The sequence below is a fragment of the Drosophila obscura genome, unplaced genomic scaffold, assembly GCF_018151105.1.
Source record: "Drosophila obscura isolate BZ-5 IFL unplaced genomic scaffold, ASM1815110v1 contig_151, whole genome shotgun sequence".
NCBI lineage: Eukaryota > Metazoa > Arthropoda > Insecta > Diptera > Drosophilidae > Drosophila > Drosophila obscura.
The window spans coordinates 153,001-170,280 of NW_024542737.1; the positions used below are offsets into that span (position 1 = coordinate 153,001).

At 45.7% G+C, this 17,280-nt stretch overlaps 5 protein-coding genes across 5 annotated transcripts; 1 reads left to right on the top strand and 4 right to left on the bottom strand.

Annotated features, from left to right (window-relative positions):
• Positions 1 to 368: 368 nt before the first annotated feature.
• On the bottom strand, positions 369 to 8,092 carry LOC111080731 (maternal effect protein staufen). Its single transcript, XM_022376524.2, has 6 exons — positions 7,826 to 8,092; positions 6,878 to 7,123; positions 3,181 to 5,336; positions 2,916 to 3,122; positions 2,559 to 2,854; positions 369 to 2,489 (listed from the first exon to the last, which is right to left on the bottom strand). The coding sequence occupies exons 2-6, from the start codon at positions 7,066 to 7,068 to the stop codon at positions 2,307 to 2,309; spliced, it is 3,033 nt and encodes a 1,010-aa protein (XP_022232216.2). The 5' UTR covers positions 7,069 to 7,123; positions 7,826 to 8,092; the 3' UTR covers positions 369 to 2,306.
• A 442-nt stretch (positions 8,093 to 8,534) lies between these two features.
• Positions 8,535 to 10,504, bottom strand: LOC111080736 (serine protease inhibitor 42Dd). Its single transcript, XM_022376536.2, has 3 exons — positions 10,230 to 10,504; positions 9,265 to 10,160; positions 8,535 to 8,880 (listed from the first exon to the last, which is right to left on the bottom strand). Exons 2-3 carry the CDS (start codon positions 10,120 to 10,122, stop codon positions 8,608 to 8,610), a joined length of 1,131 nt encoding a protein of 376 aa, XP_022232228.2. The 5' UTR covers positions 10,123 to 10,160; positions 10,230 to 10,504; the 3' UTR covers positions 8,535 to 8,607.
• Positions 10,505 to 10,998: 494 nt separating this feature from the next.
• On the top strand, positions 10,999 to 12,540 carry LOC111080737 (retinol dehydrogenase 13). The gene is made up of 5 exons (XM_041591801.1): positions 10,999 to 11,215; positions 11,364 to 11,627; positions 11,684 to 11,840; positions 11,900 to 12,159; positions 12,215 to 12,540. Exons 1-5 carry the CDS (start codon positions 11,136 to 11,138, stop codon positions 12,435 to 12,437), a joined length of 984 nt encoding a protein of 327 aa, XP_041447735.1. The 5' UTR covers positions 10,999 to 11,135; the 3' UTR covers positions 12,438 to 12,540.
• Positions 12,435 to 14,244, bottom strand: LOC111080735 (dynactin subunit 4). The gene has a single exon (XM_022376535.2). It carries the CDS (start codon positions 14,166 to 14,168, stop codon positions 12,609 to 12,611), a length of 1,560 nt encoding a protein of 519 aa, XP_022232227.2. The 5' UTR covers positions 14,169 to 14,244; the 3' UTR covers positions 12,435 to 12,608.
• A 763-nt stretch (positions 14,245 to 15,007) lies between these two features.
• LOC111079762 lies at positions 15,008 to 15,727 on the bottom strand. Its single transcript, XM_022375048.2, has 2 exons — positions 15,595 to 15,727; positions 15,008 to 15,522 (listed from the first exon to the last, which is right to left on the bottom strand). Exons 1-2 carry the CDS (start codon positions 15,604 to 15,606, stop codon positions 15,136 to 15,138), a joined length of 399 nt encoding a protein of 132 aa, XP_022230740.2. The 5' UTR covers positions 15,607 to 15,727; the 3' UTR covers positions 15,008 to 15,135.
• Positions 15,728 to 17,280: the final 1,553 nt, after the last annotated feature.

Genomic DNA, 17,280 nt, shown 5'->3' on the forward strand with positions numbered 1-17,280 from the left:
TACGGCTGGGTAGGGCAGGGACAGGCCTGAGGCGGGGTCCATCAATTTCTTTACGATGCCTATAATCACATAAATCTAAGGTTTGGTTTGGTCGGTGATTAATGTCAAATTTGCGGGTCCGTTGCGTGCTTCGACTGCTATTTGGATGTGAACACGATGCTCATCAAATGTCAGCAAGTGAGAACGCCTTATTCGAGCACTCGTATCTGCGAGTATCAAGAAATTATGGCCTACATTATTCAAGGGGGTAAATCAGCTAATTTCATATATATCATTCGAAAACAACATTATTGCCATGCATTGCTTTTGGGTTCGAACAGACTTTCTTCTTCCAGGAATCTGATTTTTAATTTACATCGTCTGATTTAATGGATTCCATTTGCTTCATCAAACAGTATGTTCCACCTTTATTTCAATGTTTATTAAAGTAATTACATTTACATAGTTTCATTGTTGTTTGTATGCTATAACATGGTTGTATGTAGAAGTACGCTCACGTTACAAATATAAGACAAGACTAACAATTTGCTCTGTCAGAGTGGGAGCGGGGAGGGTGGTGATGGGGTGGGGGGAGTGTGGTGCATGCTTAAGACTAATAAATGTGTATTCTCTCCATATTCGCATTCGATTACTTTATTTGGTGTTAATGAACAGTTCTATACTCGTTGTTGTTGGTGTTGAATATAATATATGTACCTCACTTTAAAGTTAATAATTCTAATCAATTTTGTGGAAGACTTTGCAAAGCTGATTCATATGTGATGTTTATTTTGCAAAGTCTTCCAACAAAATGAACAATTTGTGTGTGTGTTTTTATGGAGAAGCACAATGTCTCTTGCTGTCTAATAGTGTGTGCTGATCGTTTATCTATACATTTAATACTGGGTTCGACGCTTCCTTTCACACGGTTACAGTTCGCATACGCTTATGTTAGGTTCGCGGTTGCTTACACAAAATACATTTTACATAATGCAACTTAACGCTTAATAATCCGGTGCTGTTTACGTTACAAGGATATGGGACAAGGGCACAACGGACGATAGCATTTAAAACTATGGTTGTCAGAATTTCCAACTATGTGGTGGGGCATTTATGTAAAGAGAAAGTGGTATAGCTACGTAAAAACGGATACAAAGATAAGCAAAGAATAAGTGGTAGGGGGGGCAAAAACATATATGAGGCTAACAAACACTATTCATTATTCATAAAGATGTTCAGCTTTTGGTTCGCACAGATACGCGTATGTAACAAAAACTGAACATTTACAAAAATGGCCATTTAAACATTTTTAATTATAATTATAACGATTATGTAAATTGTATTTTATTTGATAAGTTTGAACGCAAAAAGTCCATCCTGTCAATCTCATGCGCTGCCAGCTACAAATTTCAACAAACTAGCATTCAATTTGCAAAATCTCTCAATTCCGTTCGATTTGGCATTTGGCAAGTTGAAATGTTTGCCTGAAATTTGTTAACATTGTTGACATGCATGGGGGATGTGACGCTCCATTTATAGATGCTTAGGACTAATTCTTAGCTATGATATATGTATAATGTATAATAGATTCATTATTCGACGAGTTTCATCAAGCATGTGACCACAAGCGGTACGTAGATGGTGTGCTTCGAAAAATAAATCAAAACTTCTCCCTCATTTGGCTCCGTGGCGGCTCTCTCTCACCAGGAAAATCCTACTAGTTTTCTCATTTTGTATTTATTTTTGAAAGCGCCTGCCGCATGCAGCGAACGGGTATCTATAATCCGTTGTTCATCAATTCAATTCAAGTGGTAAATGGGCATCAACATCAGCTTTAATCTTAAGTGTATATACTGTAAGCACGTGCGTACAGTATTTAGTGGGGGGTCGGGTCTCTTTAAGGCTAGTTATTGTTCAATTCTCAACTCAACTCGGAGGATAGACATGGACGACTATCCGTTCTGGTCTGCTCAGTGTTTCTGTTCGATTTCGTTACATTCAGTTCTTTGCTTCTTTCATCAATTCTCAACAACAAATAAATAAAATAATAACACCAGTTGGCTTGCACAAGTTGCACATAAATAAATAAATAGGTATTAACTAATAATTTGCTATTTCAAAAGGTAGGGTTTCTTGCATTGTTTCTCGTTTTTTCTTTTTTTTTTTTGTGTTTTTTTTTAATTTGCACACAGCTTGGTTTTTGGATTTTGTTTAGGTTTGCTTTGTGGACGGGTATTTCTTTCGTTTTTGCTCTTGCTTTTGCTTCTCTCCTTGCATATGTGCAACAACAAAAATTGCAGTTAAAAATGAATTTAAATTGATTAGAGTTACTTCTTGGCATTGTTGAGGCCCAGTTTACTGAGGATTTTTAAGGCATTGCGCGCAGCATCATTCTGAGACTCGTCGGAGCTCTTGCCAACGCCATGGCAGATCTGCGGCGGGTTCGTCGAGAGTGTCACAATTGAGAGAAACTCGTTGTGGTTTCCCTTAGGATAGTCCGAGAAATTAACCTGCAAAGGGTATTGATTAATATTGTGTGTAACGATTTCCCAAACGAGCTGCTGGTCTATTAGTCATACCTCAAATTCAAACAATTTGCTTAGGTACAGGAGCTGCTCCTTCATGTGCACGGTTGCGGCTGCGGCTGCACTACTGCAGGCAGCAGTATTGCTGCTATTGCTGCTCACGCCACTCGTGTTGCTGCCCGTCGATGTATTTAACGTACTCTCTGGGGCTGCCTCCATGGGCTGTGGATCGCTGCTGTTGTCGTCTGTCGTTGTGGTCGTTGTCTCCTTGTTGGCTTCCTCCTCCTCTTCTTCCTTGGTGTCTTCGCTGTCCTTGACAATAATCATTGGGTCCACTTTCCTTTTAGGTGCTGTTGGGCAAGAAAAAGGCCTGAGTCTATGGTGCCAGGGGAAAGCAAAGAATGCACTCACGTCTCTTGTGTTGACGCAGAATCAGGATACCGGGCATTGGGCCCACTGGCGTTAAGACCATGGGAATATCCGTTTCTGCAGGGCTTTCCACTACTGGCGCTGTGGTCGCTGTGGCAGTTGCTATTTCTGTTGCATTGCTATCCATGGATTCCTGTGACTCCTGGACTCCGTTCCTGTGCTCATCCGATTCCAGTAATTCCAACAGGGCTGCAGACAGAATTCAGTTAATTCGATTGATGGTAAAAGGAGAAAATTATGAACATACCCTGTGCTGCACTGCGCTTGGCCAGCTTCTTGCTGTTGCCCGTGCCGCGGGCTGTGGTTCCATTGGCCGATACTTCCATGACAAACTCGCGCCGCCTAGAGGCTTCGTTGCCATTCTTCGCTATCAGTTCGAAAATGGGCTCCTTCTCCTTGCGCGTCTGCTGCAGCTGGATGAGCTTCGTTATGGGATTCTCGGCATCGTCCAGCTCCACAGGTCTGATGGCGACATTGAGACGCTTTCGCCGCTCCGGCTTTGCCATGGACACCACCTCCGATAACGAAATGGTTGAGCCAGAGCCATTCACTGACCCATTTTTGCCGGGTGTTTTTACCTTGATGCGCCTTACTGGCGTCTGCTTGGTGGGCGTGAGTGGCGGCAACTTCTGCAGTTCTGTGAGCATCTTCTCGGCCGATCGCTTCTTGGACACCTTCTTGCCGTTGCCCTCGCCCTCGGTGACAATGCTACCCACGACGCAGGCCGTGATGAAGTTCTTCATGTGGGCCGGTCCATCCTCGCGCAGCACCTTGAAGTGAACCGTCATGTTGCGCTTGATGCCGATCTCATGCACCTGAGAGATGGGCGACTTTTTGTCGCCCTCATCCATGGAATCGTCAAGTGCCTCCTCTGACGCCGAACTTGCCTGCGTCTTGAGCACCTGCAAAGCCCTGGCCGCCGCATCGTGCTTGGCCTGCTGCAGCGTGCGCCCGATGCCAACGAACTTCTGCTTTCCCACGTACAGGGTGATCTTGCTGGGCGTGGGTGGAATTGGGGCGTAGGGCATATTGGGCCCGTGGATCATGTGAGGGCCTAGCGACGGTATCATCGTATATCTGGACGCATATTTGGGCCCAAAAGACCGCTGGGGACCATAAAATCCATGTGGATGCATGGGCGGGGAAGGAATGGGCACAAAACTGTGTCCATGTCGTGCAGGACGCAGGGCGAAGGGAGGCGGCAGGGGCTGAGGCATTGTCTGCTGCATCCCTGGCGGTGGTGTGGGCAGCAAGGAGCCTACTCCGAACTCCGGCGGCATCAGCGGATCGGTGGGCTGCATCTGTGTGGGATCCAGCAGGTAGTAGGTGCGCTGTCCCAACTTCATGGCTAGCGCATTTAGCTCCACGGTGGGTGTGATGTGTGTGCGTACGGTGCTGGTTTCTTCGCTGCGGCGTATCTTCGGAGGCGGATGTTTGTACTTGGTCTCCTCTATGGCCCTGGAGGCGGCCATGTGCTGGGCTTTCTTTATCTTGAACCCATCCGCTGAGTACTCCTCGTCGCCCAACTTCAAGGTGACCGTGAAGGTCTTGCAGTGGGCCGGTCCCCGTTCGCCCGTCAGCCGGTACTGGTGGGTGATCTTGTTGTACCTGGCCAGCTCGTTGACCAGGCACATGGGCGTCTTATCCTTGCCACTGCGTCCCGAGCTGCTGTCCTCGTTGGACAGCGTGCCCGACGCATCGATGTGCTCTGTGCTGCTGCATTCATTAACTGGTGGCGCCGCCGTCTCCGTTGTGCTTGCCTCCCCAAGCGGCTGCTCCGATTGTGGCAACTCCTCCAAACATGTGGGTTCCGTGACTCCCGGTAGGATGCTGCTGTTGTTCACACACTCTGGAAGATCCGCTGCTGCTGCTGTTGCCGCTGCTGATACCGCCACTGCCTCGGGGACTATTGCTGGGGCCATGAGTGGTCCGACTTTGGCACTGCGATATGTTGTCTGAAGGATGGCCTTAGGCGCATAGCCGTTGCTGGTGCCGCTGTTGGCGATGTAGTGACCGCCAGTGTTGTTGTTGTTGTACTTGGAGGGCAGCTTGGGCTGACTCATTTGGTAGTAGTGGGGCGGGTGGGCTGCATAGCCGCCGATGTGGGCGGCCATGTGGTGCGGCGGTGGAGGAGGCGGCAGCGGATTATACGAGAGAGCGGCCGGATTGCCAGCCAGAGGGTTGTAGGCCTGCGGCGGAGGCTGGTTGCATTTACCCACGTGTCCGTTGCTGCTGCTGAGATGCTGATGCTGCTGCCGGATCTTTTGCATTTGGTTGTTATTGTTGCTGCTGCTGCTGCTGATGTTGCTGTTGTGGTGATAGGCAGGTCCAGCCGCCACGGCAACGGCGGCAGGATTCGACGGCGTCTGCTGCTGCTGTGCGTGAAGATGGTGATGGTTCAGGCTGCGAACGAGAACGAAATGGCAGATCTGTTAATCGATCAAATGGAAGCTAGCTGCAGCCCTGGAGGGCATGGAACGCGATGGCTTTGCGGTTAAGTCAGCAAACAATGCATGGCAAAAGGATTAGAGAGGCAATGAGGAATGCTGATGGACAAAAGTACATCAACTGACATCTGGGAAAAACAAAAACACCAACACGCAGCCCGACCCAAAGTCCTTTTCTGTTGCTGATGCTGCTGCCTCCGCACCCCAGTTCAACCCCTGCCCCTGCCTCTTTTTCACTGTTGTTGTTGTTGTTGTTTCTGCTGCTGCTCCTGCTGCAGAGGACAACAGACAACAGCGGTGAGGCAGAACAATGGGCGAAATCCCAACAAAGCACAAAAGCCGCATTCTCTTACGCATCGTGTCATTTTTCGCCAACTGTCAGTTTCAATTGAGACGCACCTACCGCGACACCCTGACGTCTTTTCGGAATTGGGCATTTGAGGGGCCATCAGGGACGGTCTCACTCTCAGTCGCAGTCTCAGCATCACAAATCAGGAGCCTAACTGCCACACATACAGACAGACAGACATACATACACATACTATGCTGATCAGTTTCATAAGACACGGACAAATTTGGGCAATTTTTAATCGCCAAATCAGTTGAGAAAGAAAAAGCCTTCAAATTAACATTGATATGGACAATTAGAGATAAAGATCAGCTCCGCTGGGATGCAGCAGATGGATGACCCTTAGATGGGATTTATCTGGATTCTTTTTGAACCACTCACAAACCAATTTAAATCTTCCATTATTATGGAATTTTCTACACGATTAAAGGTTAGATGAACAGTTTAACATCAACTAATTCAAGGAACCTTTGCACCTTTGAGACACAGAATCAGAATCAAAACCAACTGTTGCATTAGATTGTGCACAGCTCTTTTCTATTACAAAAAACATCTAATCTTTTCAACTCTTACTCGACATGGACTTCCGCATTTCATGACGTACTGAAATGTACGCTAAGAACTGTGACCACTAACGCGCTGTTTGACATAAATTCATGAGCGATCCGAGTGCCAGGCAAAACGCAACTGAAGACAGAACGAAAAGTTCAGTTCAAGTTGATGCAAAACATATGATCGCAAAGAATACAAAGACGAAGGGAGACCAGAAAGCGATCCAAGAAATCCGAACGATCCTCACGAACGTCAAGGATAATTGCAGCCCAGTCGTTGCTGCTCCTGCTCCTGCTTCTGCTCTGCTCAAACCCGTTATCAAACGGAAGTCATGCTGAGCGCGAAAGAACAAAGAGCCACTGAAATTATAATTTATGAGTTGAGAAAATGGGATGATGAGTCTCACACCGATTGTCAGTGACAGGAATTAACATAATTGCCGCATCGCATAAAGCCTAGACACGCTGGCGAGTCGGGCAAAGCGAGGCGAGGCAAGGCAAGCAGCGACGATGCTGGGGCCAGTCAAGGGTTGGGTCTCAGATAGTTCCAACTTGAACTCCAGCTCAGTATATTCTTCTATTATTTGCTATGTTTACCGTGGATGATGATGATCGCGGTGTGGAGTCGGCTGCTGTTGTGCCTGCATCTGGGGAGCACCGGCCATAGATGCCGCGGCTGCCAGATGCTGCTCCAAGCTGGGATGCATCTGCATGTGAGTGTGGCCGTGCGTGAGGTGATGGGCGCGTATGTGGGGCGCTGATCTGGCGGCGTGCACATTGTGCTGCATGTTGGGGCTGGGCTTCCTTCGAAGAGAGCGATTCTAGCGGGATGAGCGAGTGCAGCTGCAATAGAGGTAACACGAGTCATTTTCATGAGATACGCACAGAGAGACAGGGAGGGACAAAGCAATGTTTTCATAAGGGAGAGGTGTCTCTTTGTTTGGCAATTGTGCAGACTTTCAGCAAGAATGGAAAAACAACGTGCCGCCTGTAGCTGCATTGGCACTGCACGCATGCAAATGCAACGAGAGCCACGACGACACCAATGACGGCGACGATGTGCCTAAATCAAATTGTGACAGGCTACAGCAAGGGCTAGGGGTAGGGCTAGGGGTGGAGATAGTGGTAGCGGCAGTGGTTGAGGCGCTGCCAAGCAACCACCGTTTCTTGAGCATAAGAACATTCATAGCTGCCCGCCTGCCTGCCAGCCTTCCTGCCCATTGATCGATGTACGTGCAACTATCTTGCAGACTGTGATGCACTTTTCTAGTTCTGTGGTAGTTATGTTGCTGCTGAAATCGGATAAAATGCAGCTGCATTTTGGAATTGTTTTCGAAATCAGGTTCCAGGCAGGATCGCTGCGTTCTCAACGTGCATTGAACTGTTCATTTCGAAGTATGAATCGGAATCGGACGAAAGACAGATACTCAGAACGACGGAACCCCCCTGCTGATCGAATGCAGACGCCGCTGATCATATGGCATAACAGTTTGCATTCGCTTTCCTTTCTGCGCGCAGAGTTCTACTACAACCACAACAACATACCTTCTGTTGCCGTGGGCAATGTATTTTTGTACTTTACTTGCTCCTCGTCTGCAGAAGGCAAACACGAACGCAATTTATTGAGAACAAATACTGCTCCTCAATTTGGAGCGTATTATCGGGTGTATTAATAAGCTTAACGACGCTGACTACGGTTGCTACTGGCCCCTGTGACGCTGTTTTCATTCACAACTTTAAAAAACACTTTACAACTACTTTAACACTTAAATTAAATTGATAAACCTATTTTGCACTGTGGCTGCGGATGAAACTCGAAAAACAATGGCCATTAGGGATGCTAAATATGTTGCATCAATATATCGATATCTTTTCGGACTGGCGAAAACATATATATTGCGGGATATTGTGGGATATCATCAACAGAACTACTTTTCAGAGTTCAGAGTCAAATATATATATTTTTTTTCTGTTTTTTACGTCGTATTATTGTACCAATCGATGCACTGTGTGGTGTTAAAAATATATCGGTATTTTTGTGCGATAAGCGAAAAAATTGGCGCCTTATTTTAAACGATTTTAACAATTACAACTGTGGTTGATCCATCCTAATTTTTGTAAATATTTTTATACTCCCTATTTAACATATATTTTTACCTATTTCAATAACCAGAATATCTAATTAAAGGGTATTTTGTTAATGTGATGGAGAATTTGCAGAACTAAGTAAATACTGAATAAACCAGAAAAAACATTCGTTGTGCGAATCGTTTATTTCAAAAATACTTTTCATATAAAAACATTACCTAATGATGAGAGGTGAAATTCTAAGAAGTTGGTGCATTGACAAAAGCACCCGCGAAGAGGATGTTCTTCTTATTCCAGATGACGTAAAGGAACGGGCGATCCGCTTGGAACTGCAACGGGAATGTCATCATGCGAGTCATCATGATCATTCCGGTGGCTGCAGCAGCCTCTGTGCCCTCCTCATTAACTTCAATTGTCGCCTTGTGCAATACCTTGGACACAAACACACCTTCGGGAGATTCCAGCAAATTGTTAAACTCTGCGCTCTCCGTAAACATTTTCTTGATGCCAAGCTGAAATGAACAGGGAGAAATTAAATGTATGTTAAATAAATAACAGGTGAGGTCATCGCACGTTAAAAGGTACGCGATCGATAAGATAGACTAAGGTGTGTCTCATGCGATTGCAACTAGAATTATATAACTTTATGGAATCGTGTTGTGATACATGATCTTAAACACGAACCGCAGGCTGCGTCAATTCGTATGGGATGACCACAATATCGAAGCTTATCTGAGAAATTTTTAAACCGATAAGCTACTAAAAATATCGTTCCGAGATAAGACTGCCATATATACAATACTTCAAACGTATTCCATTGATTGGGGGCGGTTTGCAATTAGAGTAGCAACGTGTCATAAAGCAGGTAATATTTAGGTTACTTTCTCTGCACTCACCTCTTTCAGCTTGTCACCCAGCTCGAGGGAGTAGTCAACTTTGAACTTAGGGAATTTGACTTGCACCTCCTCGACGTCCAGCTTTCCGGCCAAATCGATCAAGTTCACTGACTTGAGTTTTTCGGCCAAGGCCTTCAGGCCTGTGCGTTCCTGTGGCAACAGCACAAACATGGACAAATCGGAGTCCTTGTACGGCATATCCAGGGCCGTGCAGCCCAAGTCCTCAAAGAAGCCATAGCCGAATTTAGCCTTCTGATTCATGTAATTAACTTTAACGGCCTCCTCTTCGCCCACAAAGAAGTCGTCCTCTGCTGTGCCCTGCTCGTTGAATTTGTGGGTCCAGCTCCCCTTGAAGTGGAGCGCGTTCAGAAGGACAAGGCGTGTGTTGTCCGTGAAGCTGTCGGCACTAACCAGCTCAGTTATCTTGCCCTGGGTCTTGGCATTGACCCAGCTGTTAATAGCCTGAGCAGCTGCATCGCTGAGAGCAAAGTTGATGGACTCCGCCTCGGAGTGGTACTGCTCCTTGATGGCCGCCTCATAGGACTGTTTCAGGACCTTGCCCTGTTGCACATACAGCTTATTGGCGACACTCAGGAGGCTGCTGTTCTTGTACTGCTCCAGCACAAACTGGAAGGTTTGCGCCACCTCCGGGGGGAAGTTGGACACGAAATGCAAGGCCTTGGCGATCTCATCGGCGGTCTCGCCCTGGGCACCGGCAAACGCCAAAGCAATGCAGGCTTGTATGGAGAAGGGCGAGAAAACGATGTTCTCCTTGACGCCACCTGCGGCCAGCAGTTGGAACAGCTCACTGGTGAATCGGGCACCGCCCCTCGCAAATTCCAAATTGAAGTCGAACATATTGGCTGATGATGGCTGAATATTTGTGGGTGTACCGGCTGCGTAATCACAAAATAGATTGTTTGTACTTGTTGTTTTCTGTATCAACGTGCGCGTCCAACACTTACCGCTGTCTACACTGGAATGCCTTTAAAGCTGTTCGGGGCCACAACAAAAGTGAAAACAAACACCCATCCGGCTCTGCCTATACGGACAGATGAGTCACCATTATAACTGAAGAGGTGGCGCGTCACCTGCCACTAGTTGATCATTTTTCTTTTAGGGGTTTTTTTCCGGATGCCTTTAGTAATGCCAACTAAAAATAAGGGCCAGGAAATCTAGGAAACCCCAGAACAGCCTTTGGCGTGGAGATTAAGATGCATCAGATTATGGGAAACAAATAAATAAAAACTTGAAAATAATTAACAAACAGCTGTTTTGTCGTGAATTAAAATCTAGGGATGGCATTATGAACGCGCGTACTTTGAATTTCATTTCTTCTTCTACCTGTGCACATAATTTCTACGATTCGATTTACTCTGGTTCCACACTGGTTCTTACCTCTCTCTCTCTGCACACTTTTTCCCACGTTATCTCTCTCTCTCTCTGTATACCCTTTCTGAGGATATATTAAAATGGCTCAGGTATATGTCACGCACAGAATTACGCTCGAATTCGATAGTCAGTCTACCATATAATATAGTAATGAACTAGAGAGAGTTTGGGGTTTTCCGTGAAGTGGAGTAGAGTGTGCTCGCGGCATAACATTAACTCTGAATGAAAGAGATGGACTGTGGTCAAACTGTAAGGGTATATCTAACTCGACGCTGGCTTATCGTTTTTTTCCTTCCATAGAAATTGGGTTCTGTTGTTCTCGCACATTCGTAATATACTCATCGTTAGTTGGCGTTTTATCACCTGTATATTGGGCAGTATATATACAATGTTCCAACTGCTTTGCTCGCATTCCATTCCTTAGTTCACTTCTGACAGCACCTCCAAACGAAAGCGAGAATATTCATAATTAACACATAATGAGCTGTTTCCTAGATTGTTTGTTGTGCCCGTGTGTAGTGTGGGCGGGCCTAATCGGCGGAGCCATCTATTTCCTAAAGTAAGTCGGTCAAATCGTCATTTCCAACAAGAACTTTGCATGAAATTACGAAATTTGTAATCAGTAACACCCGCGATTATGGGCTGCCAATTGTTGATAGCAAGTGTCTGGACAAATAATGATAATGTTCGATGTTCGACCTTTCCAGGGATTACATGCAGGGTGGCCAATTCAAAAAGGACACCGATGAGACGGGTAAGGTGTTCATTGTGACTGGAGCCAACACCGGCATCGGCAAGGAGACGGTGCGGGAGATAGCCAAACGCGGTGGAACTGTTTACATGGCTTGTCGCGATATAAACAGATGTGAACGGGCCCGTCTGGAAATCGTTAGCGAGACCAACAATAAAAACATATTCTCCCGAGTGTTGGATTTGAGTTCGCTGGACTCCATTCGCGAATTTGCTGCTGGGTGAGATCACTTGAAAGCATATCAAAGCGTGTTCTAATAAGTCTTCTCCCCATTAGATTCAAGAAGGAGCAGGACAAACTTCATGTCCTCATCAACAATGCCGGAGTCATGCGCTGTCCCAAAGCATTGACAAAGGATGGCTTTGAAATGCAACTGGGCGTAAATCACATGGGCCACTTTCTGCTCACAAATTTGCTGCTGGATGTACTGAAGGTACTGACGATTATAATAGATATCTCATAGCTGATTGTCATTAACCACGATTATTTTAGAAATCGGCACCTAGCCGCATTGTCGTCGTTTCTAGCTTGGCACACACGCGTGGGGCCATCAACGTAGACGACTTGAATAGCGAAAAGTCGTATAGTGAAGCCGACGCCTATAGCCAGAGCAAATTGGCCAATGTCCTATTCACCCGCGAGCTGGCCAAACGTTTGGAGGGTACTAGAGTCACGGTGAATTCCCTGCATCCTGGTGTTGTGGACACTGAGCTGGGGAGGAATTGGGCCTTCTTTCAGACCAATTTTGTGAAGTAAGAGATACTTGAACTTATCAATAGGGCTGCTGTTAATCACAATTTATTGTAGGTACTTCCTGAAGCCTCTAATTTGGCCGCTCCTGAAGACTCCTAAGAGTGGAGCACAGACTTCCATTTATGCAGCACTGGACCGTGACTTGGATGGAGTTACAGGACTGTACTTTAGCGACTGTAAGCCAAAGGATGTGGCCCCTGCTGCCAAGGACGACAAAACTGGAACATTCCTGTGGGAAGAGAGCGAGAAATGGACGGGTCTAGTGTCGTCTAAGTAGGATTAGAACAAGCGGTTTATTCAGACACGCGCAGCATTTTCCAACTGTAATACTAGTTGCTCTCCTAACGATTATATTAGTTCAATAAATACAGATTTGCTCAGCATTCTTCAAGCGTGTTAGTGCAGATAAGTTCAATTACTATGCCATATACACATATTGTAAGTAATTTCAGTTTGCCTTCTCCGTGGCGCCCGCATTGATAAATATCCTGGAGTGGAGGGCGTGGGTCGTGGGCTCCTTCTTTTCGGACGCATTGGACACTGTGTTGACGTAAGTGTATTGCATAAAGAAGCCCAGCATGACGTCAGTGCCAGACGACAGCTCAGCTGCTGGTGTGAACTGCAGTCTAATCAGGACCTTGTTGCCCTTGCGCCAGACAATAAACTTGGGCTCTTCGGTTGGCAGCTGCACGTCCTCGTCGAACTCCTTGGAATCGTCCCGTTGGCTTAACACAAACTCGCTCTCGAGTGGCACAATCTCAGCATTGGTCACATCTTCCACTTCGCGCTTCACTTCTCGGGTCGAATTTTGTCGGGACAGGGTTAGTCCGATGGACCGCACCAGTGGAGACGATGTGACCGCCTCCTCCTTAATCTTGCAGGCCTGTTGGAAGGCCTCAGAAGTAATAAGTGACTCCTCCGGTGGAAGTGCACTCAGAATCCGTATAGTCATGTCGTACATGGTTGGATTCGAGAACTTCAAGAGTATGGCATTGGCCTTGCCCGGCTGGAGCGGTTGCTCGCAGCGCACCATGAGCACCTCGGGAACATGGTAGCTGGCGAACAGCTGTATGCGATACTTGATCGATGTCGGATGATACTCCGGCTTTATCAGATTATGCTCGCACTGGCGGCAACGCAGCGATCGCTTGATCCAGAGCGAACGTCGCTGCGGATAAAGGTTGCTGACAGCAGTGGGCTGATCTCCCGGCTGGCCGTGGCGCTGCGCAATCGTTGTTATGTTGCGAAGATTCAGAGGCTCCGTAAAGATGTCCTCTGGAAGGCCACCCACATCTGCAGTGGCCTCGGCTGGCGTGATGCTGATTGCCTTCGCCTTCGGAATACTTTTTTCGTTCCACCCGATCTGTCGGCGAATCAGGGACACAGTGAGGCCAGTGCGATCGGTTAGGCTGGGGAACTTGTGCTGCTTGGGCGCTTTGCGTCGCATAAACTCCAGCTTTTCCTGCTTCTCCTGCAGCACTATCGACTGGTAGTAGTCTACGAGAGTGTTAAAGCGCGCCTGGTACAGGCACTCGTTGTCCGGCCAGGTGCCGGAGGCCACACCCTGGTCTGGTATGCCGACGTCACGCGTTGTCCAGCGGCATGACAGACATGACAAATAGTATATCTTCTTGGTTGTGGGTATGGCCGACGGCTTGCTGCTGGCCGTAGCTGGGGGTGTGGCTGCCGCAGAAGGTGACTCCTTACTTTCTCCGTCCTTGGTCTCCTCAGACTTGCGCACCACTGGAACGGTGGCGGCGCGGGCCGAGAGCGTGTGCTGGCAGCATGGACAGTCGAAGCAGTTGGCACAGCAGTTCTTCTTGTGACGCGCTTCCGAGGAAGGGATATTCTCCAGGCAATTGGAGCAGAAGTGCGACTCGATTTCGTGGCACACACAAAATCCGCATCTCAACTTTGGGCAGTGGCGGCAGAAGAACAGCTTGTTGATGGGGTTCAGTATGCCGCAGGAGCACGCGTACTTGACGGGACTCGGTTGCATGAAACTCATTTCTTCTGCTAATATTAATTTAATTTTTTATTTGTAAATTTTCAGAGTCTTCCTCTTCAGTGGATTTATACCTCTTTTTATAATATACCTTATATATATACCGCAAATATACGGTAAATATACCTTAAATATACCGTAAATATACCGAAGAAAATCAAATTCTCAATTTTGATATTCGATTTAATATTACTAGCTAGTTAGTATATATAAATACAAAATATAATTTTATCAGATAAATAAATCAATTCCATGGATTTGGCGCTGATTAAAATTGGAACGATTTAAATTTGTAGTACTCAATCAATCTAATAAATGCGCAATAAAACATTTATATTTAAATATATGTACATGTATACTTTCAGAAGTTATTCTGGGACGATAACAGTACGTTCGAAAACTTTGATTTGATGTGTATGCTGCAATGTATTATTTAAATGTTTATGTCATCCACTGATCTCTATAATAAATTTATAATTCATTAATGGAAAATGGTCAAGTAAAACGAATAAATTCTACGTTGAAGCGCCTAAGTGGTCAATTAGCACCAGACTGACAAATTCGCTAGACATTGCATGGGTCATAGAATTTTTTCAATAAAAGGTATAAGGAGTTGATCATCAAAATCATTTCATTCTATGAGTAAATTTCCTCTTAACTAAGAACACTTAACAACTCAGCAACTACTTGAAATATATTTTGATCATCTAACAAATCCAGTGAGGCAGCTTCATTTTTTTCGAACACTATTTCAATTAAAGCATTGTGGTTGACCTTTAAATTACAAGCCATAAATTTAAATATATAATTTGGGTATATATTTTTAGAGATGTATATATGTATAAAATATTTAACAGTATAAGGTACTTTTTTGGTTTGCGACTCGACTAATAAAATAATTAATCCCTATTCTAATGCATAACGATCATCTTCAGTCTGTACTCTCGCATCCGGTTTGGAGCAGCACCGTCTAGCCAAAGAAGTTGGGCACGAACAGCTTCTTGCGCTTGGTGCGGGTCTGTCGGACGCGAACGAGTGGAGTGAACTTCACATTGGAGGGCAGGGTACCATCGTGGAGGCTGGCGTCTTGGCGACGAGTGTTGGTGTTGGTGCCCGTGGAGACGGGCGCAATGTACCCATCATCCACATAGTAGTAGCCCGGATTAAGTTTCTTCAGGCGGTTCTCTGTCAGTGGCTTGCCATAGGTGAGGGCGTAGGAGCTGCCGCTGTAACTGTCATAGCGATCGGTGTCATAGTTCTCATAGCTATCCACGTCATAGTAAGTGGGCTTGGCGCTGCACTGGGACAGCTTGCAGGCGATAATGCTGAGCAGAAGACAGGCCCATGTGTACAGTTGCTATAGAGAGATGAGGTGAGTTGGGAGTTAGTTGGGTTTGCTGACGAAAGCTGTAGCACGGTGGTAGCTTACCGTAAGATCCATTGTGGGTTTCGAACTGGTTTTATCTTTTTAAATCCAAAATTTATTGTAATCCTTTGGGTGTTTGGGTTGCTTGTGGCTTTGCTGTGAATGCTTTGAACGCCTGTTGAGTTCTGTGTGCTTAGCTGTGAAGAACGCTTCCTTTATATACGAATATGCTGCCCTGTTCGCACCCAAATGTGAAAATTTTGGCTCCGGGCAGAGCCGATGCTCCAGCTATGACGCAAGTCTGGAGGAAACGCTTGGCGGCGGCTGCTGCGACAAATCGACAATCGATAAACGACGCTCGGACATTTCAATTCTCTTTCATTGACGCCATCCGTCCTCTGGTTTTTGCGCATGTGCCGCCGCTGTGACTTCGATTCGACACGAATCGTTAGGATCGTTGTGATGGGCTGTTGTCTTATCACTATGTGAATCACTTGATCGAAAGGCTCTAATTGCCGGTTGCAATGTTTCGGTTAGCAGGGAACGAGTCAAGTTTGATTTGGAAAACTTTTTACAATGCGGAAAGATACGAAGCCCAAAAATCCCCCACTGTCTGGCTTTGTTTCTCAAACATACATATTAATTATATGCTTTCCAAATGTCTATCGGAGTCGAGTTCGGAAAGATACCTGGACGGGGACCGGGCGGAGTTTCTTAATTAATTATATTAATACGTTTTATTTATAATTATTTGTTTTCTATACTTTGACGTCAAACGAAAGTTGAGAGCGAAAGAGAGTACGGAATTATACGATCTCCTTAAATTCCTTTATTGCTTGACGTAGTTTTACTAATTTATTGTGTTGTTTGGTTACTTATTATTCCATCAAGTTCATGTCTAGGGTGAACGATGCCCAGACGATATTAATTAGATATTTTCAGCTGGTGTGTCATGTTTTCTTCAGGGCATATGGCGCATGAGTAATTTGTGTACCAGGCGCTGTGGTCGGGAGTGGTAATTCCGTGTGGTCACCCATATCGTTGTAATGTCGTGCCCCTCAGAGCTTTTATTATAAATCAGCACAGAGGCGCAAATAGAGTTGGCGCCTTCCAAAAATATCCCAGTGACTTAAAAATAATTAACCACAACCGTGGTACATGCTGCCTCGGCGTGAAAATGTTGCTGACTCAGGAAGTGAGAAATCTGGATTTCTGGAAAAATATGAGCATATGATCGTGGACTTTAAAATAATTAGCGAATGTGGTCAATCCGTGGTAGGGGCCTGAGTGTTAGTCGCAGCTGCCAAAAAGGGGGCATGACTTCATAGTTGGGGGACGGGACCTCGTAAATGAATCACAAACACCAAACAAAAAATATCGAAGAATCTGCAACAAATTTGATTAGTCTTCTGTAAGCCATCGTTAAGCAGATGAAACTAATTCCGAAATAGACTGATGCTTGGACATAAACAAATTCGCACTTAATTATCTTCAGGTTTTCAGAAGATTTGCTCGAGACGGCTCGACGGTAAATATAAACCTGCTAATTTAATAAATTTATAAACAATTTATATAAATATACAATTCGCAAGCCCGTCCCAGCCATAACAAAATGTTCGTTGTTTTCCGCAACATCACATCTTTTTCCACGCAAAACCCCGCATTGAGTAAATATTTTTGCCAACTCCAAAATCAACGAAAACAGCAGAAAGGTGTGAAAATTGGCAGAGAAAAAGAAAAACATTCGCA

What these genes read in the sequence shown, in the direction of transcription:
- LOC111080731 (XM_022376524.2), bottom strand. Translation starts at nt 7,068, where the DNA reads ATGCAGCACAATGTGCACGCCGCCAGATCAGCGCCCCACATACGCGCC. An exon ending in TCTGCGTCAACACAAGAGAC is followed by an intron (nt 2,855 to 2,915) that starts GTGAGTGCATTC and finishes CTTGCCCAACAG; the next exon opens with CACCTAAAAGGAAAGTGGAC. An exon ending in GCAAATTGTTTGAATTTGAG is followed by an intron (nt 2,490 to 2,558) that starts GTATGACTAATA and finishes TACCCTTTGCAG; the next exon opens with GTTAATTTCTCGGACTATCC.
- LOC111080736 (XM_022376536.2), bottom strand. Translation starts at nt 10,122, where the DNA reads ATGTTCGACTTCAATTTGGAATTTGCGAGGGGCGGTGCCCGATTCACC. An exon ending in TGGGTGACAAGCTGAAAGAG is followed by an intron (nt 8,881 to 9,264) that starts GTGAGTGCAGAG and finishes TGTTCATTTCAG; the next exon opens with CTTGGCATCAAGAAAATGTT.
- LOC111080737 (XM_041591801.1), top strand. Translation starts at nt 11,136, where the DNA reads ATGAGCTGTTTCCTAGATTGTTTGTTGTGCCCGTGTGTAGTGTGGGCG. An exon ending in ATTCGCGAATTTGCTGCTGG is followed by an intron (nt 11,628 to 11,683) that starts GTGAGATCACTT and finishes TCTCCCCATTAG; the next exon opens with ATTCAAGAAGGAGCAGGACA. An exon ending in TTTCAGACCAATTTTGTGAA is followed by an intron (nt 12,160 to 12,214) that starts GTAAGAGATACT and finishes AATTTATTGTAG; the next exon opens with GTACTTCCTGAAGCCTCTAA.
- LOC111080735 (XM_022376535.2), bottom strand. Translation starts at nt 14,168, where the DNA reads ATGAGTTTCATGCAACCGAGTCCCGTCAAGTACGCGTGCTCCTGCGGC.